The sequence below is a fragment of the Natrix helvetica genome, assembly GCF_964273705.1.
Source record: "Natrix helvetica genome assembly, chromosome: 4".
NCBI lineage: Eukaryota > Metazoa > Chordata > Lepidosauria > Squamata > Natricidae > Natrix > Natrix helvetica.
This window is the reverse complement of record NC_138550.1, coordinates 117,030,941-117,057,835: the sequence shown is the minus strand read 5'-3', so window position 1 is coordinate 117,057,835 and position 26,895 is coordinate 117,030,941. Positions and strand designations below refer to the sequence as shown.

Genomic DNA, 26,895 nt, shown 5'->3' with positions numbered 1-26,895 from the left:
TGAATTTTTGCGGGGGGGTTGGGGGGGTATAGCATTTGTATGAGATTTATATTGTGTGGAGGGGGGGTGAAAAGGGGGAAAATTTGTTTGTACAAAACTCTTTTAATAAAAAAAAAATATTTCCTAGGATATTTCATTTTTCTGGGAGAGGGCTAGGTGATAACTTCCTACAACTGAGACAGAAAGAATGCCTATTTGACTAAAAATAAATAGTATAATCTATTGGCCTTTAATGTTCCTAAAAATCTAAGACTAGAAACAGGTTGCTTTCACCTATCGTGTATCACTTACATAATAAGAAATCATTTTATAATGTATTTATTTTTAGAAATCATAAAATACATATAATTTTATTCTTCTCAAGCAACCAAGACAACACACAAGGCAAGATAAGTGCAATTTAAATTTCTGTTTCTTTTCCATTCGAGTGCTACTTTATTGTCTCATATAACATAGTGCCAGAAATATCTACCTTTCATTTTATTTCACTTCCATTATTTTATTAGATTCTTTCTGTCATTTGTTTAAAAAAGCTGAAAGCTATTACCAACTCTAGTCTACCATCTTCTATAAAAGTTTAATGTGAAATTTTCTTGTTTGAATTCATCATTGGCTGCCCTACTTCTGATTTTTTTTAAAAAAACCTCATATGTTAATAAATTGCTAAAAATAGCAGCGTGGTTGTTCAGATTTTGAATTATAAAATACTTCAAATAGTTTTCATAAAATGTGTTCAGTTCTTATTTTTATCATCCACATACTGTAGTAACATTGATTTACTTGATTTATGCCCAAATGCAACTTTACTACTCAGACAATATATCAGAGGTTTTCAAACTTAGCAACTTTAAGTCTTGTGGACTTCAACTCCCAGAATTCTCAAGCCAGCAAGTTTGGGGACCCCTGCAATATACAGTACTTCATTCTCAACATTGAAGAAAATGTTCCTTGGATCTAATATAGGAATAATATCAGAACTAGGAAGATGGATAATTCCAAAAGATTTCTAAAAGTTACAAGGAGAACAGAAAACAACAATCAGCTTAGATAAGGGGGAAACAAATTCTAGCAACCCACTTCAGGAAAATAAAACATTAAGGCAAGTCTGAGTGTAAGAACACCAGTGTGAACCTCCCCCTATCTGTGCAGCACAATGGTGAATGTTACCTGATTGCCCTCCATCCAAACATAAAACTTATTATTGTGTCAGCATGTGTTCCAGTTAGGTACACAGAGGATGCTGCTGATCCCGTGAAGGGCTTGTTTTTGCCAAGCAGCAATCATTAAGAAAAGGATTTGATTCTTTTAATTAACACCCCTCCCCATTTAAAATAGACTTAATTGGCACAGGAGCCCCAATAATAATAATAATAAAAAGCACGCAAAGATCCCTAGGGGGGGAAATAAGCGGCTTGCGCCGAGAGCAGTTTGGCTAGATGTCAGAAGGGGAGGAGCATGCGCACAGAAGGGGCAGCGTCAATACGGGAGACAGCGGCGTTTGCAGTTTTTTTTTTCTATTTCAGGAGCGAAAGCGAGGAGGAAGAAGCCTGGAAAGATCGGAAGATACGGGAGGAGGAGGAGGAGGAGGAGGAGGACTCCAGGGGAATGAATGAGCGATGGTCTGCGAGCTAGCGGAGCGGAGGAGATATCCGGAAAACAGCATCTCCATGGGAGGAGGCGGGAAGGTAATCGGCGTTGCAGGCTGCAGCGCTTCGTAGAGCCAGAGCATCCAGAGGACTGGAGGAGAGAGGGAGAGGGAGAGAAAGAGAGAGAAAAGAAGTAAGCTTTGCTACCGACTGTGGTTTTGTGTTCCTCGGCGCGGGAAGGGGGAGACGGGCACAGAGAAGATGAGAAGTGTCGTTGAATCACAATAGCGCCAAGGAAAAAAGTGTGAGCTTTCCGGTGAGGAAGAAGTAGGAGTGATGAGAGAGCAACCGGGAAAACCTGAGGAAGCCGCGGTTGCTGCTGGGCTTCACCAGGGCCACCGTCGTCTCCGCTCCGCTCATTCCTGCTCTTGGAAAAGATTGGAGGAGCCTCAAGTGTCCGCCACTCCCTGGCTGTTCCTCCACCAGCCGGGACTATGGAGACTTTAAACGACACCAGCCTCATCGAGCCTCTCAAGTCGCTGCCGCCCTCGCCGCAGACTCCCCACCATTCTTTCGCCGAGAAGAAACGGCTCCATCGACCTCCTTCCCCGGCCAGACCTTTCCTCAAGGATCTCCACGCCCGGGCATCTTCGGCCAAGCCTCCGCCGGCGCCTCCCAAGTCGCCCAGCTTGTCGGGCAAGCCGCAGCCCCAGCTGGGGGGATCCCGTCCGCAATCGCCGGGGCTCTTGGCACCCCAGTGCCGCCTCTCCCGCCGCAGCTGCGCCCAAGGCTCAAAGGCGGGATCGGCGCCTTTGGGGGCCGTCGCGCCTGGCAAAATCGGTACCGCCAAATCCGTCCTCTCCAGCAAGAAAGCAGCCCGGGCCCAGGACCAGGCGGGCGGAAAGGCCATCGCGAGACAGGTCGGCGGCGAAGGCAGCCACCCGTCTGGCAAGAACAAGAAGGGAAGGCGGTGCGTTTCCTTGGCTCAGCCAGGTGCCTTGTCCCCAGCCTCGGCCGCACGGATCAGCCACACGGACAGCAGCTCGGACCTCTCGGACTGCCCCTCCGAGCCGCTCTCCGATGAACAGAGATTGACTCAGGCCGCCAACAGCGATGGCGAGTCCGGCACCGGCTCCAGCGATCGGGAGCGCGAGCCGCCGCCGTCTCCTCTCCCTCTCCACTCAGGGCCAGGCGGCGGCCCCCAGCACTCCTTGCCTTCGTCGGAGCCATCGAGCAAACGGCCGGGCACGGCGCCGGCCCCTTCGGGGGTCCAAGGCGAGGAGGAGATCTGGGAGAGAGATCCGGAGAAAGCGGCTGCCAAAAGTGCTGGGATCCTGCGCTTGGACGGCAAAATCCCAATGGGGGTGCCCTGCTATGAAAGGCAGCTAGTGGCAGACCAAGAAGAGCTGCTGAGAGAGATAGAAGAGCTGCGCTCAGAAAACGATTACCTCAAGGTAAATGGCTGGAGGCAGGAGGGAGGGGGAAGTCTGGGCCTGAAAACGGGGGGGGGGGGGGCGCAGGGCTGGAGACATAGACCAGTTGTTGAGAAAAGGCCATCTTTTTTTAAAATGAAGGAACTCACTAAGCCAGTGTTTCTCAACCTTGGTGACTTTAAGTCCTATGGACTTCAACTTTGAAGTCCACAGGACTTAAAGTCGCCAAGGTTGAGAAACACTCCCCTAAGCCAATTATTCAAGTCATACAATTGTATTTGGACACCAGAAGTTCCAGTATTTCCCCCTTGCTCATAGGACATTGCCCTTCCTTGCTTTGAAGTCAACAGTCCTGTGTCTGTGGAGATTCTCAGTCATCCAGATCATGGTTGTCCCAAAGATGCTTTTTCAAGAGACAGTTGGACTTTCTGGTGCAGTTGCCTCTTGAAAAATCACCTTTGGGACAACAGTCCTGTGCCAATCCTTCGCTTTATGGAAAATAAGTTTTGTGTGTTGAAGTCCCTGCAGAGCCACGATGTAGACATGGATGCATAATTCTTCACCAATGCTTTCACCTTATTTATTCTACAGAGGAAAGGCATTTGAAGCTGACAGATCCACAGTGTTTTCCTATTACAGATATTGTATTTATTTGCTTATAAATCTAGATACTCTTTCATCCAGGAATTCAGGGTGATGTGCATAGAGCTCCTTTCTTCTGTTTTTCCCTACAACATTCCTGCAAAGCAGGTTGAATTGAGAATTGACCAAATCACTGGTTGTGCTTTTTTGTGTCTGAGGTGGATTAGAATCTGGCTTTCCCTGCTACTACTCTGTTACTTTAATGAATAAACATCCTGACATTATTTGGTTTGGTGCAACTCAAATTGGGTCACATCAAACTTTTTTTTTACATAAAGACATGCAAACTTATTTAAAGTGTAGCTTAAATATGTTGAATTCTGAAACAGCTTTGCACTTCCCAACTGGTGCCTTCCAGAGTTGTTGGATTTCCTAGTAGCTGAGCTGGAGAATTATTGGGATTGAAATCTGATGTACCTGGAGATACCAGTTTGGAGAAACCTTCTTTAGGATCATGCAGGTGAAAAGAGAAAAACTTGAATTTTCTTTATGAAGCATTTTAATCCCAGAAAAACAAAACACTGTAGATAAGAATTTGAAGAAATAGAATTGTTGATGAATATATTTGTGTGGGCAAAGGAAAATGGATTTTTGAGAAGTAAGATGTGCTATCAATCCATCTCAGTGATAGGGTTAGGCATTGGTACTTGAACTTTGCACGGGGGATTGAGAGTATGAGATTTAAGTATATGAAATGTCAGTTTCTTCAAATTCTGCTTTGAATTGTTACAAGAGTTTAGACAGAGTTGTTTAAGAAAACAGACATCTGACTACTATATAGTTTCATGGTTTATCGTTTATGAAAATTATATTTTTGATATTAATAAGAAAATGAAAGGAAAGAAATTGGAAACATTAGCCTATGCATGTTTACTTAAGAGAAATTCCAATGAAACTCCTCGATGTACCTAGAATTGCCACCTAATTCAAGTTTCTTGTGTACAGATTCAGTCTCAGATGGTTCATAATTCCATCAAAGTATTTTTACTAGAAGTGAGTTATCAGTTATGCCAATGTAAAGGAAACTCTTGTTTTGTTTTGAAATTCAAGTTGAATATTCCAAGCTTGTCTTGTATTGTACTTATACAGTAATACAATTTACCCATACAGTATAAACAAGGCCTATTGACGTCAGTGAAATAGAAATGAGAGCTGCATATAATTGCACTGAAGTTTTAAATTCTTGTTTATTGCTGAAGTTTTAATTATTTATTAGTATGGTATCTTAATTATCTTTTTCCAGATGATTCAATATAGTAGCATAATAGAAATGGCAGTTAGAGGCAATACGGTACTAAGTCTCTTGGCCATCTACAAAAGGGGCAAAACCTGGCTGTGTAGCCTTGTATGGGGGACACAGGGGCCCACACAGCCATCGGACCTGTGTTATAATGTTATTTTGTATTTTTTTTAAATAATCTTAAATTATTCAGTTTATGTTTTATTATATTAATTAAATTGTACACTGCCCAGAGCCCCTCTATGAGGGAGATAGGCAGTAAAGAAATTTGATTGATTGATTAATTGATTGATTGATAAATAAATAAAGAAAGAACACCTAATTTATATAGATTGGTTAAGAAGTTTGATAGAAAGAAAAAAGGAAGGAAGGAAGGAAGGAAGGAAGGAAGGAAGGAAGGAAGGAAGGAAGGAAGGAAGGAAGGAAGTATGGATGGATGGAAGGATGGATGGATGGAAGGATTTACATGGATTGTTTGCGTGATTATTTTTCATATCTATGTTACTGCTTTATTATTTTTTAGGTAATTTTATTTTTTGCCGTTTAAGAAGTATAATCATTGATCATTATATAAACTATAAAGACAAAAATAGAATCAGAAAAGTTAATTATGATGTTACAACAGCTGGGTTTGATATCCTTTATATCAAACATTTCATAAAGCATTGTTTATGAAAGAATTGACAGCTGAGAGCCGACACATAACTGAAAGACTTTCTGAATGTAGAATTGTCAACATTTTTATATTATGCCATATAACAGCTGCTTAGCAGCAAACAGCTTTTCCTGCTATGGGTATTAAATGATAGGAAATTTGCCTCAGCTAAACTTCTGCCTTCCAGGCAGCTGATAAAGAGACAGAAATTCCAACAGAAAAAGGGTGATAATCCTGCCTCAGTATATGTTGTTTTTTGCAAGCCTTTTTCAGTGCCTGTGTTGTTATGATATCCTAACCAGAAATAATGGGATGGGATAAATGCAGTACCTTGTACTTGTAAACTATATATTAAATAAATGAGTCTATGGCTTAGTTATGCATCATGCTAAGCCAGAGCTAGGCAACTGAGCAATAACGTAAGCATATTTAGTGGGGGAATGATTAAATGTGTGGTATGACACAAATTCTACTTCTTATTTATGATGCAAGTAGAAAATGGCAGGGCTTGTGTTGTTACTTCATGATACATTTTTCATCATTTTGATTAGAATAAATACCTATGGGCAACATGTAGACAAATCTATCTTAAAAGATAAAATCATGGCAACTGGACCAAAGTTTAACTGGAGGCTATTATAAGGTTATGCAATCAAAACCACTGTTTTAATGGCACAATTTTTTGATTTAAAAATGTACACAAAAGTAAATTTCAGATGGAATTCATAAGCATATTCATTAGGGGGGAAAATTCCCTTTAAAAAGGGCAACATTCTGTCTCCCTGTACTTTTGCAGCCCCTACCTTCAAAATGATTGCCTGCCTCTGAACTACGTAAATCATACTTTGTTGAATAAGCAGTTGGCTGGTTTTAGATATATAAAGCTAAGTCATAAATTATGGTTTTTAAACCACAATGGATGATTTTGTGTGTTTTACTAAGCCTAAGCTAAAGAAACAAAGACGAAGTGCAGTATGTGAAGCCATGCTTATGACTCCTGGGTTCATGTGTTATATTATCTTCCTTAATAGTCACTATGTGTAATGATACGTGGGAATGACCTTAAGGGATGGGGGTGGGTAAAGGATCAGATGAGGAGAGGGGAGACTCCACAGCTACATAAAAAGAAAGACAAAGAAATTTAGAAAGGATCTCCCCTAACTTGTTCGGGCTGCAAAAAGAAACCGGGAGAGATTTGTACCTTGAGACTCACAAGTTTTGTTAATATAGCCTTACAATAAAATAGAATTTGTTCCTGTCAGGTTTACCTGGTGTAGAAAGTTAGCACTCACCCCCTCTCTTAGAAGAATGAAATATTTTAAGAAATATTATAGTTCCTTGGATGAGAAAAGGAGAAACATGTTTTAAAGACAAAGCAGCTTCCTGAAGCTCCCTTCAGCTTCAGGGTAATGGGATTAAGACATGGCCCTCAGGACATGATAGGATTAGTCCTCTTCCCATCTCACCACATGGCACCTGGGAAGATTACATCATCCAGTAAAGGTCAGCCAAGCCTGGGACTCAGGACAGCCTACAGAGTTGCCCCTGCATGGCCCCTTGGGAGTCTGACAACCAATCAGAATACAAGCGCAAATTCAAAAGCCCAGAGAGGGCATAAAACCAGGGCACTCTCAGGATCTCTTCCCTCAAACTATGTGGTCCTGTCCACCATTAAAAAACATCTTTCCAAGCAGTCTCTATGTTTCCAGTGTCTCTCCCCCCAGATGGACATTTCTTCCAACACTGAAAAGGAGATTGGTAGATTTTTGTTATTTTTTTTTTCAATGTATAGTTTCAGATTCACTAAACGAAGCCTCAGTAAAACTTGAATATGGTTAATTAATGGAAACCAACTTCAGTTAGGAATTAGGCAACTGAATTTTATTAAACCATAATTAAAATAACTATGGTATAATGTTTGGACATAATGCCAGTTTTAAGAGAAAGTAAAAATAAATATTTCAGAATTCGTCTTTCCAATTGTTTCTACTGCTGGCAGAGATAGGGATGTTATCAGGATTTGTAACTTACTTACATTTATTCCCATAACAAATTATATATTACTATTATATTCAAGTTGGTCTACTGTCTTCCATGTCTTCTGGTAGTCTCTCTCTGCTTTTAGTTTAGCCTTTAGTTTTAGCTTAGCTTTAGTTAAGCCACAGGAGTTTTAATCTTAAATCTAGAATGTGGACACCCCCTCAGGGAACTAGAATTTGTGCACAGACTGGATCAGCAAATAAAATTATAGACAATGAGCAGATACTTTCCAAATAGTACAAGATCTGACAGAGGACTTAGAAATATATGAACACTATGGCGACAAGAATACTGCTGTTCAGTATTTGGGTTTTGACTGTGGGTACCTAGAGAAGGATGGAGGCAGAGATGGAATAACAATGCCAGTGTCAGTTGTAGCTATTGAAAAGAAGTGAAATAGAATACAATCCTAGTTGGTTCTTTCTCACTCTCAGCATTGCTTAAATGAAAATACAGCACAATATTCTAATTCAGATAAGCTGCGATAAAATATTAGAGTTGTGGCTAACCTAGATATAAAAAAATAAACAATATAGCTGGGGAGTGTAAACTTTTTTTTATTTTTTTAGATGTCACGAAGACAATACATCCTTACTGTACTTGTTTTTAGCTAATTAAAATTCAACTTCTCTATTTAACCACTGGTGGTGCGGTGCTTAAAGTGCAGTATTGCAGGCAAATTCTGCCAATGGCATAGAATTCAGACAGGGTTCAAGGTTGACTCCGCCTTCCATCCTTCCAATGTCAGTAAAATGAGGACCCAGATTGTTGGGAACAACATGCAAGTAATGCTTATATTGTAAACCAATCAGAGGGTGCTGTAAAGTGCTGTTGGGTGGTATATAGGGTCTATGAAAATTTGCCACAGCCAACTCACCATGGCCAACTCACCACAGCCAACTCACTGCGGGACATGTGGGACAAAAGGTACATTAATATCAAAGAAATGGTGGAATAGAATCATTAAAGAAAGGAAACAAAAGGAGGGACAGAATGAAATGTAAATGGCAAAAATTAAAATATTTTTAAATTTATTTTAAATACTGAAATAGAATTGTTAAATTGTCCTCCAGTGAGTTGTTCCAACTTGAGTTGGCTGCGGCGAGTTGGTTGTAGCAAATTTTCCATTCCCTGGTATATAAGTCTAAATGCTGTTTCTTAGTTTTAAGTGGAAAACATACCACTGGCACTACTCTGTCTGATTTGCATATTAGTTTCATAAAAAATCCTTAGCAGGATCTCAAAAGCTAAGCTAAACTTGACCTGGTTAATACTTGAAGGAAAACCCATGAAGTAATCCCAGGCTGCAGGGCTAAACAGGGAAGTTGAAACCATTGATGTATTTCTATCAAGAAAAACCAGGTATCTTGTTCATCATGTATTAATGTATTATTGTACAGTGCATATCCTACCTCCTCCGTCTATCTATGTATCTATGTATATTTATATTTTTGTATCCACATTGTTTTTAATATGACTGTACACCGCCCCGAGTCCTGTTTAGGAAAGGGCGCGGTCTATAAATTAAAGTATTATTATTATTATTATTATTATTATTATTATTATTATTATTATTATTATTATTATTATTATTATTATTATTATTATTATTATTATCAAATCTCAAAGAGTTAAGCTGGACTTGAAGGAGACTTTACTTCTAGAACAAAAGTTATTAGTTCGTTATTAATGGCCATAGGTGCAAGAACCCATGATAAATGGATAACAATATCAAAAAGCTATTGCTCATCTCTCTTAATATTAAAATTTCTCATCCATATATAGAAGTTTCTATTTAAAATGCTCTTGGTTTTTATGAGCTGGAACTTCAGCAAAGTCTGATCCTCTGGCACAGCAGTGAAGTTATGCTCAGAAAGATCTATAAATAAAAGAAACTGAGCTGATTTGGTAACCACAAATACTGTGCCACTCAATTCGCCCCTTTATGAATATTGTATTTCGAGTCAGCATTAAGAAAACCTTCTGTCTGTAGCCTCATACTAATATAATTCATGGGAGTTCTGATGATTGAAAGCTCATGTCAGAATTGAGGCCAAACTAAAGGATTATAAATAGATAAAGCTTGCAAGGAAAGGCTAAATAATAACAAAAAGGACTATGATTATTTATAGAAGGTGTCTGATAGTGTCATCCTGGTCATCATTCTTATGGATACTTTACAAGGCTGGATTAGTTTATGGCCAGACAAGACGTGAAACAGTAGCCTTGTCTGTTCTATTTTTATCCAGATCTAAGAGGTCCAGTGTAATGCTACAAAATTAAATAAAATTAATGAAAAAGATCAATAAACTACTTGCTGTAAACATGGTTACAAACATAAATATTCTTTTTCTACTTCCTTGCTGCGTTATATTATTTAAAGGACTTTTGTGGGCAGTATAGCTCCTGTTCTCTTTCTTCAGATAGGGAGGAAAGAGTTCAGTCTCTAACAAATATTCACCTTTTGTTACAGAAAGTAGATACCGTGTTTCCACAAAAATACGACATGTCCTGAAAATAAGACCATGCCACATTTTTCAGGTGGGCAAAAATATAACCCCACCCCTGAAAATAAGGCCCCTGGACAACCCCCCCTCCGGCCAGGCAGAGCACCACTCACTGACCTAGCAGTATCCCGAAGGCACCAAGCCGTGGGAACCGGGGGGGGGGCAAAGGCGCTTGCTTTGCTTGGTGCTTTCGCGATACCACCAAGTTGGTGAGTGGCACTGTGCCCAGCTAGAGAAAGGAGTTGCCAGGCGGCTGCTCTCTTGCGAGTGGAGTACGCTCTGCCGGCAGCCTGCCCACAACCATAGAGCGTACTCCCAGAGCAGCCACTGCCAGAAGACTCGGCATCCTACCTCCGTGGTTGGGAAGCCACAGAAAAAGCCATGTTGGGATGGTGGCGGCAGCGGAGGGTGGCAGCAACAGAGGTGCCATGGCTCTGCAGGGAGAGTTGGACCAGGATATCATGAGGCTGGGAGGCATGCGAGCGGGGAGTGGAACAGCCGCTCGCACACACACCCTCTCCAGACATGCAGAGCTCTATTGACTGACCTAGGGTCATTCTGAAGGAGCCAAGGTACAGGAGCTGGGAGGCGGCAACAGGCGCTCATACGGCTTGGAGATACCCCTAGGTCAGTGAATGGCACTGTGCCCTACTGAAAAGGGGGTTTGTCAGGTGGCTGCTCATGAGCGTGGTCACTTCATGGCTGCTGTGTTACACTGTTGCGACAGCGCAACACAGCCGTTCGACCCTGAGGCTGTGCCTGCCTCTTTGGGAGCCCATTCGCAAGAGAGCAGCTGCCCAGCAACCCCAAAACCATAAGCCCTCCCCTGAAAAATAAGGCCCAAGCCATATTTTGTGGGTCAAAAGAAAATAAGACCCTGTCTTATTTTTGGGGAAACACCGTAGAGAGAGGGTCAGGATTATGAACAGTAAATGAAATTGCTGCAAAATATCTATGTGGTCTCCAAATAGGTGTCCAGTCCTCTCATGCCCTGGTCATGTCCCAACTGGACTTTTGCAACATGGGAATACTCTTGAAAAGTAACTGGGAGCTTCAGCTGGTGCAGAATGTGGCCACACGAGCCATACTGGGTACCCAAAGAAGGGCACATATAACAGCTTTGCTCTGTGAACCACACTGAGTGCCAGTTTGGTTCTGGGTCTAATTCAAGATGTTCGTCATCACCTATGAAGCTCTAAATAGCATACGGTCAGTTTACCTACAAAGGCATCTTCACCCCATCACTTTGTGGACCATCCTGCTCAATCTCTTGGTCTTTAGAAATTTCATGTTATTTTTATCATTTTAAAACTTTTAAAATTTATTCTGATTTTAATGTTAATTTTATTGATTAAATTGTACACCACCCAGAACCCGTCTCTGAGGGAGATGAGTGGTTAAGAAATAGGAAGAATGAATGAATGAATGAATGAATAATGAATGAAGAATGAATGAATGAATGAATGAATGAATGAATGAATGAATGAATGAATGAATGAATGAATGCTGGTGCAACCTTTTGTTTAAAGCATGGTGAATTTTATCACTTTGTATTTCTAAGTGCACAGTTGTACAAGGCATTTAAATGATATTTGTTAATTGAGAGATTTGAAAGGCACTTGATTAAATAGTTTGATATTCACTTCCTTGACTCATGACTGTGTCTTATGTTATTAAGAATATATAACCATATGAGCTATTTTGGTCAAGATGAAGTCACCAAATACTACATAGAAAAACTACATTTGCATTGTGTATTGTAGAAGCTTCATAGGATAAGTCTGATCAGGATTGACTGAACAAGGTTTTTTTGTAAAGAACTGAGAAAATGACTATTCACTCTTCTGGCGCTATAATCTATTTAATTGTGAGGAAGATTTAATCTCACCTAACAAACTCATTGCAAATGCTGGGGCAGTCAGCTGCTAGAGGGGAAATTCAGGTTGGTAAACAATGCATGGGGTCTGTGTGTCTTGTTAGTCACAGCTGTGGCTCTACTGAAACATTGCATTGTGCAGAGGAAGCTGAGTGGATTATTTGTATAACGTGACAGTGATTGCCATCTGTAGTTCTCAATAGATCATATTAATATATAATCTGCCAGATGACTATTGGGGACCACTGAAACTATCTTAAGCTGTAGGAAATCTGAAAGCAAATTGACTCTGTAAATAATCATAACTAAATAATCATTTTAAATGAGAAGTTTGAGAAGTTTTCGTTGTTCTAAAAGTTGTAGATCCATAATAAATAAATAAGTATATTTTAATACAAGTATATTAAATTACTCATATATTAATTTATGATATTTCAAATTGATTAAACTCATTGGGGTAAAGTATAAAATTTAGGGACAGTTAAGTTTTCTAAATTTTTCGATTTTTTTTTCTTTAAACAAAACCTTGGTGAGACTTAAGCTTAGTCTTTTGAAGCCATTTAAATCACAGGAACAACTAAAATTGTCTCAGTCTAGATGTTGTATGCAGTTTATAAAATTTATAAACATAAATTTATAAACCTTATAAACATGAGCAAGCAGAATTTACTTGGTGTAATAATATCTTAAATAGTCAGACCCAAGCCATATAAGGCTTTGTAGATAATAACAGATCCTTGAGTTGCAACAAGATGTACAATATCTCTCAAACAGCAATACAGAGAGTTCTCAAACATTCATTGAGCAACAAGTTGAAACTATAGCAACAACTGCTCCCCAAAGTTATGGCCATTGTAGTGGCCCATGTTGATGTGATCAGAATTGGGGTTCTTCGCAATGGCAGTTATGACCATTGGGACACTTCAACTCCTCTGATCTGCCTATCTCCCTCATCTATGCCCTTTTGGTCCCCCATTCTGGGGCACAAACTACCCTAGTTGACTTTTGCTTTCTTCTTGCTGTTCCTGACCAAGCATGTGTGGTCTTGTCCTTAGTGAGGCAGCTGCCGGCCACAAAAAACTTGGCATGCCGCATATGTAAAACTTGGCCCTTTTCTACCTTCTCCCAATTTTTTTTCTGGCCTTCTCCTGCTGCTACCCAAGGATTTGCTGGACCTGTCAACGTTTGCTGTGAGGCTACCATTTGTGTGGGGTGAGAATTGTACTGCACTTGTCTAAAGGGCCGTGAGAGAGTGAAGGGATTGGTTTCTGGCATGTTGCATATAGATGCAGCTTGTCAAAAACTGCCCCTTCCCGCCTTTACCCAACTTCCAGTTGCAGACAGGTGTTTGAATCAGCAAAAGTTTGCAACTTGAAAGTTCATTTAGTAAAGTATTATCTGTACTTTAAATGGAGCCTCCCAGCCACAGCAGCAATCCAGAGTACATTTGACATTTCAGAAACTACCAAGAAGTCTAGTGGTATAAGGATGACATGCTCCTACCATCCATGCTTCTACACAAGTTAACAACTTCTATAGCAGAGCCATTTCTACTGCAAAAATATTTTTAAACATTTTAAAAAAGCATTATATGTAATTAGGATTACAGTGCATTTTTCTATTTCATGTTTATTTTCACACATATTTAGTGTTAGAGTTTATGTTTAACTCAATATATATACTCTTGTGTTTCATGAAATTAACTTCAAGGAAAGCAAGCTGTGTTTAGAGCATGGCAGCACTTTTGGTTGTTTTAATATTAAGCTTTTTGCTGACCATTGTTTATACATCTCTTTCTCTTATTCTGCCAAACTGCTAGACTTTTCGTTTAAATAAAATAAAACTTGGTTCATAAGGGAAACAAAGCAAAGAAGTTGCCAGTTCCTGCAGTTTTACAACTACCATTTATTACTGCAAAGCTTAATATGGAACACCATATACCGTATATCTGATTAAATGGAACTGTAATTTATTTTTGTGATTGCCTTCTATATCTAGCAAGACTATGGACTAATGCAGAGAGTAAGTTTAATTGAATTCAATAGGATTTTAAGACAACATAGAATAGAACTGCACCAGAGGTGGTATTCAGTAAGTTCTGACCAGTTCTGGAGAACCAGTAGCGGAAATTTTGAGTAGTTCGGAGAACCAGTAAATACCACTCCAGGCTGGGCCCGCTCGCATCTATTCTCTGCCTCCTGAGTCCCAGCTGATTGGAAGGAAATGGGGATTTTGCAGTAACCTTCCCCTGGAGTGGGGAGGGAATGGAGATTTTACAGTATCCTTCCCCTGCCATGCCCACCAACCATGCCCGCAAATCCACACCATGCCCACAAAGCCACGCCCACAGAACCGGTAGTAAAACTTTTTGAATCCCACCACTGAATTGCACCTCTATTCACCAAAATATGTGAAATTTCAGCCATAATTTTTATTTTACTCTCTTTCTATAGTGTCAGGGGCCTTAATGTCATAATGAAACATGCTTATGAGTGGAAAAAAACCAGCTAAACAGCTATTTCTAAACATGGCTCCCGAAAGTTAGATGCCTGCTGCAAGAATATAAATAAAAGTGACCTAATTTCACTTACAGTTTATTTGTGACGCTAGCAACTACATGTAGTTACTGCCCAACTAATAATATCTCTTATATTTAAATGTTTAATACCAGTCCCTAGTAGACTTTAAGAATTTTAATTTGAAGCTGCTTAGCAGAGAAATATTTAATAGATTTAAGATAATGTTTCAATAGTTTTCAACATGTTTAATTAAACACTATTTCCATAATGTTGCATATAAACAAGTAAAATGATAACTATTGTGGCTAAATTTATACACCACCCTAATTTTCTTTAAAAAAACAAATCACGTTATGGACTAACATTAATGTGGTGAAGCAATTCCTCAAAATGTTTGGAATCTGATATTATAATTGTAGATAACGATTGCAGAAGAGAAGAGAAAGAACAGGAGAACAACCCTGTTAGATACTTGCTCTAACTACAGTGGTTTCCACCTGTTCTGGCGGGAACAGAGGTTTAATCCTATTGGTCAAAGGGCCTGACAGCTCCCTATAAAAGGGCTGCTGTCAGACTCAACCTTCGCTGCATTGTTCTCACTTGTATTGAATAAAGAGCTGTTGTTACCGTTAAGCCTGTGTGTGCCTATCCATTACCCAATCTAACGCTGGCGACGAAGGTGGGATTGGAAGGTAACTAGGCAAACCGAAAGAGCGTAGCAATCCAGCAAGTACATCCAGTCCGGAGCTCAGCACGGCTTCGAGCAGCCATTTTTGAGCGGCAAACTCAAAACACACTCTGAACACAAAATGGCCATGCATGCGCCACCGACTCTGTATGATCCAGTCACTGAGCACTGGAACTCGTACATGCTACGGTTTGACTGCTTCCTCGAGACAAACAACCTCATGGGCTTTTCTGAAGGCTGCAAGAAGAACATGTTCCTCGGATACTGTGGCCGGGAAGTGTTCGAGACACCGAAAGACCTCTCTGAGCCGACACCACTACAATCAGTCGCCTGGTCTGTGCTTCAGCAGACGCTGAAGACCCACTATGCGCGCAAGCCATCCAAGCATGTTCACCAGCATGAGTTTAACATCAGAAACCAGAAGGAGGGCGAGTCAATTAACGAGTACGTTGCGGTGCTCCGCAAGGCTGCAGCGTACTGCGAATTCCGAGACCTGGACGAACTGATTCTGGACCGCATAATTTGCGGCTTGCAGGACAGTAACCTGCAGAGGAGGTTACTTGCTAAATCTAACCTCACTCTGCATATCGCACTGGATGAGGCGAGGGCGTCCGAATCAGCCGTCATGTGAGATGGAGATCGATACCGGGTCATTGCTGGCCATCATATCATGGTCTATCCTAAAGCAGGCTATCCCTAGCCTAAAGAAGCAGCATCTCCGCATCCCTGACATCCGCCTGCGCGATTACCAGGGAAACTGGATCCCCATCGTGGGCCAAGGCACCTTCCAGGTGAAGTTCAAGCAGTTCAGCAGGAAACTCTCAGTGCCAGTGGTTAGCGGCAACCTGCAGAGCCTCCTAGGGCTAAATTAGTTCCAAGCCCTGGGCCTAGAGGTGACTGGTATCAACGCCTTGAAAGACGACGGCGCTGAAGCCATCTTTAAGAAATTCGAGGATGTCTTTGGCACCAGTTTGGGTAAGTATGTGGGGACTCCAGTTTCCTTTAGTTTGGACTCCAACTTAGCCCCAATAAGGCTAAAGCCCAGGAGAGTACTTTTTGCTGTGCGCCCCAAAATTGACAGGGAAATTGACAAGTTCGTAGACCAGGGAATCCTAGAGCTGGTAGATCCCGCATGCTGGGAGACCACTATAGTGACACCTGTCAAATCTGATGGGTCTGTCCGCATCTGCGTGGACTACAAGTGCACAATAAATTGTGTGCATTCAAATGTCACCGCCTGCAATTCAGCATTAGTATCGCCCCTGGACTGTTCCAAAGCATCATGGAATGGCTTTTGCAGGGTATTCCAGGAGTCGTCTCCTATTTCGACAACATCTTGGTATCGGCTGCAAACGAGGCAAAACTTTTAAAATGTGTACGAACAATTTTGGCTCAAATTAGAGACAAAGGTCTCCGCCTCAAAAAAGAGAAATGCCAAATTAATGTGCCAAGGGTTGAATTCTTAGGGTACCTAATCGATGGCTCTGGGATTCACCCAACCACACAAAAAAATTAAAGCAATTCAGGATGCCCCCACACCTCGCAATCAAACTGAGCTGCAGGCGTTCCTTGGGCTCCTCAATTTCTACAGCGTCTTTCTTAAACAGAAAGCCACCGTTGCTGAGCCGTTACACCGTCTCCTGGCTAAGAACGTGAAGTGGTCCTGGGGCAAAGCCGAGGCTGCCGCATTTGCCCAATAAAATGACTGTTGTCGGCAGATTCCTTCCTGGTACAGTACAGCCAGACCCTGCCATTGGTGCTGACCTGCGATGCTTCCCCGTTCGGCATCGGCGCCATCTTCAGGCACTGCATGCCCAACAGAACCAAAGCCCCTATTGCATTTTACTCCAGGACCTTGTCCGCTGCAGAGTGGAACTGTAGCCCACTGGACCGTGAGACTTTGGCTGCAGTGGCTGGAGTAAAGAGGTTCCATGAGTATCTATATGGCCGGGACTTCGAACTGGTTATGGACCACAAACCGTTGTTGGGTTTACTGGCTGGGGACTGACCTACCCCAGTGTCATTATCACCCCGCATGACCAGATGGACCATCTTCCTAGCTGCCTACAACCAGATGGACCATCTTCCTAGCTGCCTACATCTCATCCACTGACCAGGCTCCACTTTGGGGCACGCTGACGCTCTCAGCTGCTGCCCATTACCTGAACTTCATGTTGACCCTACCCGAGATGCCAGTCCTCCTCCTTGACTGCCTGGAGACTGGGCCTGTCTCATCCACTGACGTTGCCCGTCACTCTGCAAAGGACTCCACCATGAAGCAAATTTTGAACTGGGTGTGGAGGGGGTGGCCGAAGGGCCTGTGGGGGCTGATTTCAAAATGTATTTTGCCAAACGCAATGAGTTATTGGTTGTAAATGGCTGTCTTCTGTGGGGGGACCGGGTTGTTGTTCCACCCAAACTGCGCATTGCAGTATTAGAGGCTTTACACGTAGAGCATCCTGGAATTGTCAAGATGAAGTCTTTGGCTAGGTGTTATGTGTAGTGGCCTAACATGGACAGGGAGATCGAAGAATGGGTGACTACCTGCACATCATGCCAGGAGTCCAAACCAGCTCCCCCAGAGGCGCCCGCTAAGGAGTGGGAGTGACCTCAAGCACCATGATCTAGGGTTCATATTGACTTTGCTGGCCCAGTTCATGGCCACACATTTCTCATAGTTGTAGACGCCTACTCGAAATGGTTAGAGGTAGTCCTGATGACCTCCACTATGGCAGAAGCAGTCATCAAGGTGCTACAGAGACTTTTCTCCATGAATGGCCTGCCTGACGTCTTGGTCTCTGACAACGGGCCCCAATTCACAGCCATACAATTTGAGACCTTCCTAGCAGCTCAGGGAATCAGGCATGCCCTGGTCACGCCATTCTATCCGCCTCCAATGGTAATGTGGAGAGAATGGTGAGATCTGCGGAGCAAACAGGTCCGTCCGACCTATCCAAGGAAACCCCTCCTACTGAACCGTGCAGGTCAGTCAGAGCTACCCAAAAGCCCGCCTACCAGTGTGACTACTTAACAAGTAGGATTGTTCCATCCAAGAGGGGAGGGGTGTTAGATACTTGCTCTAACTACAGTGGTTTCTACCAAGGTCCTCTGTTCCGGCAGGAACAGAGGTTTAATCCTATTGGTCGAAGGGTCTGACAGCTCTCTATAAAAGGGCTGCTGTCAGACTCAACCTTCGCTGGATTGTTCTCACTTGTTGTATTGAATAAAGAGCTGTTACCGTTACCGTTAAGCCTCGTGTGCCTATCCATTACCCAATCTAACAAACCCCAAATACAAAAACCTGCAAATAGATGTAGAACAAATGTAGCAAAAGAAAGCTTTGGATGCAATCCCAAAATGTCTGGAGCAGCACTTAAGCATTATTGGCACTGAAAAATCACCACCAGTCAAAAGGCAGCTTTATTTGGAACAGCTTACATCTTTAATAATATCTTTAACCTCATTAAACAGCAACATTTGCCTATCCCACATTCTTGGGAAGGATTCAATAGGTGAATAAAAAGGGTAAATCCAAGCTAAACCTCTATCTGTAGAGATTCTCAGTCATCCAGTTCATGGTTGCCCCAAATATGCTTTTTCAGGACGTAACTGGATTCTCTAGTTTTTTCTTTGAAGACGTTCCAAGAAGCTTCTTCAACTCTAATAGGATAGTGGGGAATGGAAGGATTTATACTCCTTGCAAACAGCTGGTCATTTGCATCCTTTTAGAGGCTCATTGAAGCACTTGGAGGTTTATCTGTGTCCTCAGGGTCAGCTGAGTAGTGCTCCTGGTCCTATAGGCTGTGATTTTTTTTCTCTGGAAATCCATTCCTACTTCCACACCATTCCAAAGGTGTCAATCCCAAATTGTATAGCTAAAAGTCTGTAGAGATTCTCAACCATCCAGGTCATGGTTAACAAAGGTACTTTTTCAGGAGACAACTGGACTTTCTTGTTTTATTGTTTTGAATACGTTTCTTTGAAGTCTACAGGAACTGGGAGCACTACTCAGGTGACCAGAGATTGCTTCCTAATGGAGTTCCTAACAAGGCTAGACTGTCATGGAGACAAGTTGTTGTGTGATAACCCAATTGCAACTTGCTTCAATCTTGTCATAGCTATAGTTCTTATCAGTACTGCTCTGTTTTAAAGATACAGTTGAAAATTATGTATGTATGTATATGTACGTACGTATGCATGCATGCATGTATTATTTATTTATTTCATTTAGAAACTACCCATATTCTTCACAGAGTTAGGGAGTTGTGTTAGAGAGTTAAGGTAGCATTTCTACTCAATCACTGAACTATCACAATAGCATTTTAATCAAAAACTTGCATAAGTAAAACAATGTGCAGCAAGCGGCATTCCAAAAATGAAGCTCACAAAACAATAGTTGGATTTATACAATACAGCATGTCAAAATCAAACAAATCCCATTACAGGATAAGTCAGTGTTTGAAACCAGCCTTAGAAATTTAGAAAAAGTGAGACAAGAAGCCTTGTATCATGGATGTATGAATCAATGGATTTATTATGCAATATTTATTTAAAGTGTATATTGTGACCTCAAGAGTAAACTGGGAAATAACTATATTATAGAGCTGCGATGGCGCAGTGATTAGAATACAGTACTGCAGGGTATATCTGCTGACTGCTGGCTGCCTGCAATTTGGCAGCTCAAATCTCACCAGGCTCAAGGTTGACTCAACCTTCCATCCTTCCGAGGTCGGTAAAATGAGGACCCAGATTGTTGGGGGGCAATATGCTGACTCTGTAAACTCCTTAGAGAAGGCTGTAAAGCACTGTGAAGTGGTATATAAGTCTAAATGCTATTGCTATTATTCCAAGCAATTTATATTTATGCCTTGGCAGGAAGTTCTTGTTAACTAAGCATGTCCGAATAAATACATTTAATTATTTTTTCCATGAAACAGAATTATTTCTTTTTCTAGAATAAAAGTACAAAGTAAGGGTTGCCCATGGAGTTGTCTACACCTATTCTAGAAATAGGTGTCCCATGTTTACTGAACTACTCTTGCAAGCAGCCCATACTGTATAGTGCTATGCATAAATCATTACTAACTAAAGCTTGTTAGTACGCTACTGTCCCATCTAATTAGGACAACCCAGAATCAATGTTGCACTGGTAGCTTTCAGTAATGTTTGCTTTCTTTACCACCTTTCCTGTACCTCCCCTAAATGTAGGAGCAAAAGAATAGAAAAACATGCCTTCCCTTTTGTTGAGCAATAAAGCAGTAGTTTAAGCCTAGGAATGGCTAGTCAATTTGCAGATATCTAGCAACATTTTTAAACTTAAAATAGTATACAGTGTAATTAGACAACTCACAACAGCAAAGGAAATTCACTATGGATGCTAGGATTAGAGAAAAATGTTTACATTTGAAGAGCAGGTGTAAATAAAGAGATAGTAAGGGATTGTTTAAAATTATGATGGAACATCAGAGAAAATAGCTGAGAAAGGAGTTGGGCAAAGGTTTGAACCTATTTAAAACAAAGTAAAAGAAATGCACTGATTATTTATTGTACCTAATACCTGTGTATGATTACTTTTGTTTTCTAAGATACTTGAAGATTCACATTCCACAATTTGGAATGGGTTTTTAAATTTTTCTCCCTTAGTCACCTCTGCTCCCAGGGAGACTCAGAGGACAAAGATCAGCCAGCAAATTCCTCCCTGGCATTCTAACTTCAAGAGGAAGAAAACTGTGTTTGGCAAGAGTTTTAATCATCTGTTCCTTCAAGGCTTCTGTACTACAGGTAGAAGATATAGGTTATGGCCCCTTGTGTGTGTTTACTAATCCGGCAGAAACTTCTGGACCCTTGTTTGGTTTATGCCACTTATTATAGTTTGCTTGATCTTTTTTTAATACGTTTGCTGTATTCGTATAAAATCTGATCCTCAAAATAACACCATGCTGTTTTCTTCTGACTGCCATTTTAAGCAAGCTGTTAATTGGAGCCCAATTCCAGAAAAAAAATTGACATATGTCTTCCCCCTCCCCAGTTATCCAATCTTAGTTATAATAAGTTGATGAAAGAAATGTCCTTCTGGGTTCGGCTCCAAGTGGGGAAAAAGACACTGGAGACATGGAGGCTGCTTGGAAAGATGGTTTTAATGGTGGACAGGACCACATGGCTTGAGTCCTGAACAGAAAAGGTGATCACATGCTTCAATGTTGGTGGAGAAGAAGAGAAGGGAAGAGAAGAGGGGAAAAAGGGAAGAAGGGCTGAAGAAGGGCTTGCAGGGCTTTTTATAATCTGTTCGGCCCCACCTATCTGTTTCCTGTTCCTGTGTAAGAAATGTATTCTGACTGGCTGTCAGACTCACATGGGCCCATGCAAGGGCAACCCTCTAGGCTGAGTTTTGAATCCAGGTTTGGTTGAATTCTCAGATGCCATGTGGTCAGTTGAGTAAAGGCTTATATTATCATGCCTTCATTCCCATCCCCCTGGAGCTGAAGGGGAGAACTCTTTATTATGTAAAGTGGACTAGCTTGGGCTTCTTAATGGCCCATTGATAAAGTGAAGATGGGCAGGAAGCTGCAGGAATTTACTTAGTTTTTTTAAAAAATGTGTTTCTCCCTTTTTCACATCCAGGAAAATATAATATTCTGCCTTATCAATATTTCCTAGGATATTTCATTTTTCTGGGAGAAGGCTGGGTGATAACTTCCTACAAAGTAACGAGGCAAAATAATATTAATCCTTATCAATGTGACTCAGACAGAAGACATATTTACTAAAACCAGGGTAAACAGACTTCAGGCTTCTATGACCTATTGTTTGCAAGCACCTTAAAGGGTGCTTATTCAAATTTTTCAAGCTATTTGCCAACAGAAATCTGTCTCCTAAGCATTTCTTTTATAGATCTGGTCAGACATGCTTATTCTCCTGAATCACGTATGTTTCTTTCAAGCAGCCTATTGAATATTGTTGTTCTATTTACTTGATCTTTCAAGCAAGTGCAGAAGGGACGCTTCCTGCTCAGTCTCTGAATTAGTTGATTCAGCCTGCTACTGTGCTTCTGTAATGGTTATCTGACTGCTCCAGAATGCCAGGCTCATCCTCCAGCATATTTTTCTCTTTCTGAGCCTCATCTGCAGATAACTGAGATCTCCCTGGCTCCTTTTTCTACAATTCAAAGCCTGACTCATCACCAAAGCCCATAACATATATTAAATTCTGCTTTGTTAGAGTATATACAGTAGGACAGTCTAGAGTAGCATGCCTTGCTGAAATACCTTACAGTTCATTCATACCTTAAGTATTTTTTAAATTCATAAATATGTATGCATGTGTTTATGTATGTACATATGTATGAGTTAGTAAATAATAACTAAAACAACAATGACATAGTAATTGTTTTCAGTTTGGAAATGCTTCCATATTTTCCATGGATATATTGTATGTTTCTTCTGTAAAGAGAGAATTACAGTGGAATTATGGAACATAACAGGCAGAGACAGAAGAAAGCTCAACACAATGAAACATGAAATGAAATGACTACAGGTTGTTTAGATTTTGGCAAATTTGACATTGATTGGGATTAGATATAGTCAGAAGATCTGACACTGTTTATTATTCAGGACACGGGAAAAGAAAGAACATGGTTGCTTTTATAATTAAGAAATATTTAGGAAGATCAGTTCTTGGCCACAATGCAATCAGTAACTAAATAGAATCAGTTAGAGTTTGTGGGCAGTTCTGTAATATGACAATCCATGTTTGTGCTCTAATCACTGATGCAGAAGAAGAGGAGATTGATGAGTTTTATGATCAAATTCTACTTGAAAATGACAGAACATGAAAGCAAAATATGCTGCTTGTGATTGGAGACTGCAATGCCAAAGTTGGAAACGTTAAAGAGGAAAATGTAGTTGGATTGCATGGCTTAAAAATCTGAAATAAAACAGGAGTCCAACTTAATTAATTTTGGCCATTCCAATTTTTGGAACCTTAACACTTTCTTCAAATAACCAAATGACACCTCTAAATAAGTGATAGAGTATATAGAAATCAATTTGGTTATACAGGTAATCTTCATTTAGTGACAGACTCATTTAACGACTGTTCACAGTTTAACAGTGATGAAAAAGTAATCTTGCCACCAATTCTCGTATTTACCACCTTCACAGGTCTTAAAAGTAAAGGAAAGTTGAAGTAAGCTAATAAGCACAGTTGCTAATAAGTAAGCTAATAAGCACAGTTGCTGGTTCACTTAGTTACTGCTTTGCTTAATAAACAAGTTGATTTTATTATTTTTATTATTACTAAAAGAGAGGGAAAGGCTCCGTTATAGCATCAAAGGCATGGACACATGCTATCTGTGGAATAAATCATGAACTGCTCAGGTGCAAGATCCAAGTTAAGGTGCAAGATCCAAGTTAAGAAAGCCAACCAGTTTCCATGATATCATTTTGAACCCATCATTTTCAAAGAGAACATTAGGAATCACTTTGAAATCCTGAACTTCATTGATAAACCGATAAATCGGCCAGGCAATTCTCACTTGAAGCACATAAATGACTGTTTAAATTGTCCTACTTCATTTACTTTGATTTTGTTCACTTTTTCTAAACCAAGTACAAGTTTGTGCACCCCAGTACAAGAACACAGTACAAAGAGTAAATTTCAAATATATATAATAATGACATTTTAAAATTAAATTTAAATTTTTATGCATTTCTTAGAAAGTGCAAAATGTAGAAAGTATTATAGTATATGACATACATGTTGGAAACTTTTTCTTTCAAATCATTTTGGATTTCTGGCAATTGCTTCCTGCACTTTTCTTGACAGCCTATTTCAGAAGTGACTTGGAAGTTCTTTTCTTCCCAAGGATGAGAAAAGTATGGTAAATGCCCTACGATCGCCCAAAGGCAGGCCTAGACTTCATTGTCTCCAAGTTTCTAATCTAACCCTTTAACTACTGCACCAAATGTACATGTCCACAGATTATAATATAAAGTCATAGTCACTTATAACTGCAATCAATATTTTCTAAGCATTTAATCCTCCCTCCCTTCCTTCCTTCTGGAATTTGGTATAGTAATGGAAAGAAAAATAAAAAGGAAAACATTATACCAGGGGTGTCCAAACTTGGCAACTTTAAGACTTGTGGACTTCAACTCCCAGAATTCCCCAGCCAGCAGAGCTGGCTGGGGAATTCTGGGAGTTGAAGTCCACAAGTCTTAAAGTTGCCATGCTTGGACACCCCTGCATTATACAAAAAGCATTTGAATCATCCTTCTTTCATTTTTTCCCATTCTTTCCTTCCTCCCTGGATGTATTCCGAACTTGTTTAAAATTTAATTATTATTAATTTAAACAGTGAAATTTTGAACATGGATGTCACTGCAGCCTGAACAGATACTACGTCAGTGTTTCTCAACCTTGGCGACTTTAAGTCCTGGCTGGGGGATTCTGGGAGTTGAAGTCCACAGGACTTAAAGCCACCAAGGTTGAGAAACACTGTACTAAGTGAACCTTTTTTGAAAGGAGTAGAGAAATTAATTCGAACTTCATTCATGCCCTGAGGGCTCTGAAGTCTGGAGCAGGTCAGCTACTAGTTCAAGACCGATTGGCTACCTGCTGTCCAGGGAAAAGCACAATCTTGCTGCCTCAGCTTAATTGCAGCAGTCCAGGGTGCCTGAGGTTGCTGCAGAGCAGACTGAGAGAAAACTCCTGTCGTGATGTTCCTTCTCATCTTTCCTTTTAATTTGGTTCAGCCAACTTGGGACTTTTGTGGACCATGTGCAGCCTGCATGTTTGACACTTCTGCTCTGGTCTAAAGAGTTGTTGTTTTCATTATTTCTTAAGAAGGAAATTATAAATTGTTTCAACATGCTTTTAATATAATTCCAACAGGATTTTTCCTACAGTCTGCACAGTAAATAGAGATAGAGCAGCAGCTATAAATGCTAGGTGTTACAATGCAAATCTAACAAAAAAGCACATGAATTTCGGTGGGGTCTAAGCAACCCTATAGATTTCTCTCACTGTTTTGGCCTATGACAGGATGAACTGGATGAACTGCGGGCTGAAATGGAAGAGATGCGTGACAGCTATCTTGAAGAAGATGTTTACCAACTACAGGAACTTCGACGAGAGCTGGATCGTGCCAACAAGAACTGTCGTATCTTGCAGTATCGTCTCAGGAAAGCTGAACAAAAAAGCTTGAAAGTTGCACAGACGGGTCAGGTGGATGGAGAACTAATCAGAAGCTTAGAACAAGATCTAAAGGTGGGTGAAAAACTTAGACCTAGTGGTATCTAAGTCACGAAAAAAGTCTTCTCCCTAATTGCAAAATGTATATCATCTTGACATCTCAGAACTAGAAAAGGGAATTACATTTTATATGGGGGAATCAAAGAGTTCTTTGTATTGTAAATGAGTCAATTTATTTATTAACTTGATTTTTATACCACCCCAATCTCATAACTCTGAAAGAATACATAGATATCCAAGTGACCCTTATGGCTGCACCCTTCCCCCCCCATTTTGGGACTAGTAGGCCTCTTTGCTCCTGGGAGCAAAATAGGCTGCAGGGAGATGTGCCACACACCCCTGCACCCTGTTTTGGGCCTAGTAGGGCTCCCTGTACTCTCCTGGGAGCAAAAATGGGCCATGAGGTACCAGTGCCGCCCCCCCCCCCCATGTTCCATTTTAAGCCTCATAGGCCTCCCTGCACTTATCTTGGAGCCAAAATCGGGCGTGTGGGGATACCTGGAAGGGACAGGGCAGGAAGGGGCAGGGCCAGCCAGAAATTTAACATCTGGTTCGCCCAAACCGGCTAAATCCCACCACTGCTTCCATTATGTGCATTTTGAAGGACTGTATCATAAAATGGCTCAGAACTGGACTTAGTTTTCCACTGCTTGAATAAATACTTTTTCATTGTTCCAAATTGTGCTGATTAAGCATTATGAGAAGAACAAAAGACTACAACTATATAACAAGGTTCCTTTCTGCTATACTGTGATAGGCACTTTACCTGTAATAATGCAAATCTTTTCTTAATTGAAAAAAATTGGAAACCAAATTTTGTATGATTTATTATGTTATACTGAATATGATATTAATTGATTTTAATACCTCAAGAACTGTAACCTTGCAGTTTACATTAACTTAAAAATATTGTGTGATCATTAATTTAAGAATATTGTGGATAATAACAATAATAATCATAATATATGATTATTATAGTACATAATTGTATTTTTATAGCTAGCATTTTTCAATTTTCATTTTTCACTTCAGAATGAGCAGAAGAATTGAAAGATTGAAATAGCATGTAAATCATCTGGATAATGGATTTATTTAAAAGTTTTTATGGGACATTTTGGAGAAATAAATAAATATATAATAATTGGCCATATTTGTTATGATCTCTATTTTCTTATATTGGATTTGGAAGAGTTTTTCCTTTACCAGGAAGAATGCTTGTTTCTTTCATAACACTTCAACCAGTGGAAAAGAGAAAAACACATATTTGTTGATATTTTTCCATGACTATGTACTAATTCCACAGTGCTTTGTAGATTCAAGCAATCATTTAGATCAGGAGTAGTCAACCTTTTTATGCCTACCGCCCACTTTTGTATCTCTGTTATCTGTAAAAATTTCTAACCGCCCACCGGTTCCACAGTAATGGTGATTTATAAAGTAGGGAAGTCAATTAAATTT

General features: G+C 40.5%; 1 protein-coding gene across 4 annotated transcripts in view; it reads left to right on the top strand.

Moving 5' to 3' along the window:
- Positions 1 to 1,436: 1,436 nt before the first annotated feature.
- The window catches only part of MTCL1 (microtubule crosslinking factor 1), a 113,309-nt gene continuing 87,850 nt past the window's right edge, over positions 1,437 to 26,895 (top strand). For 3 of the 4 annotated variants that reach the window (XM_081952784.1, XM_081952782.1, XM_081952783.1), the window contains exons 1-2: positions 1,437 to 3,040; positions 25,228 to 25,452. In XM_081952784.1, the coding sequence (XP_081808910.1) occupies positions 2,081 to 3,040; positions 25,228 to 25,452 (1,185 nt within the window). In that variant the 5' untranslated portion in view covers positions 1,437 to 2,080. Of the gene's footprint in view, positions 3,041 to 4,087; positions 4,122 to 25,227; positions 25,453 to 26,895 lie in introns of those variants that run through there. The other variant, XM_081952785.1, reaches the window with a different exon arrangement.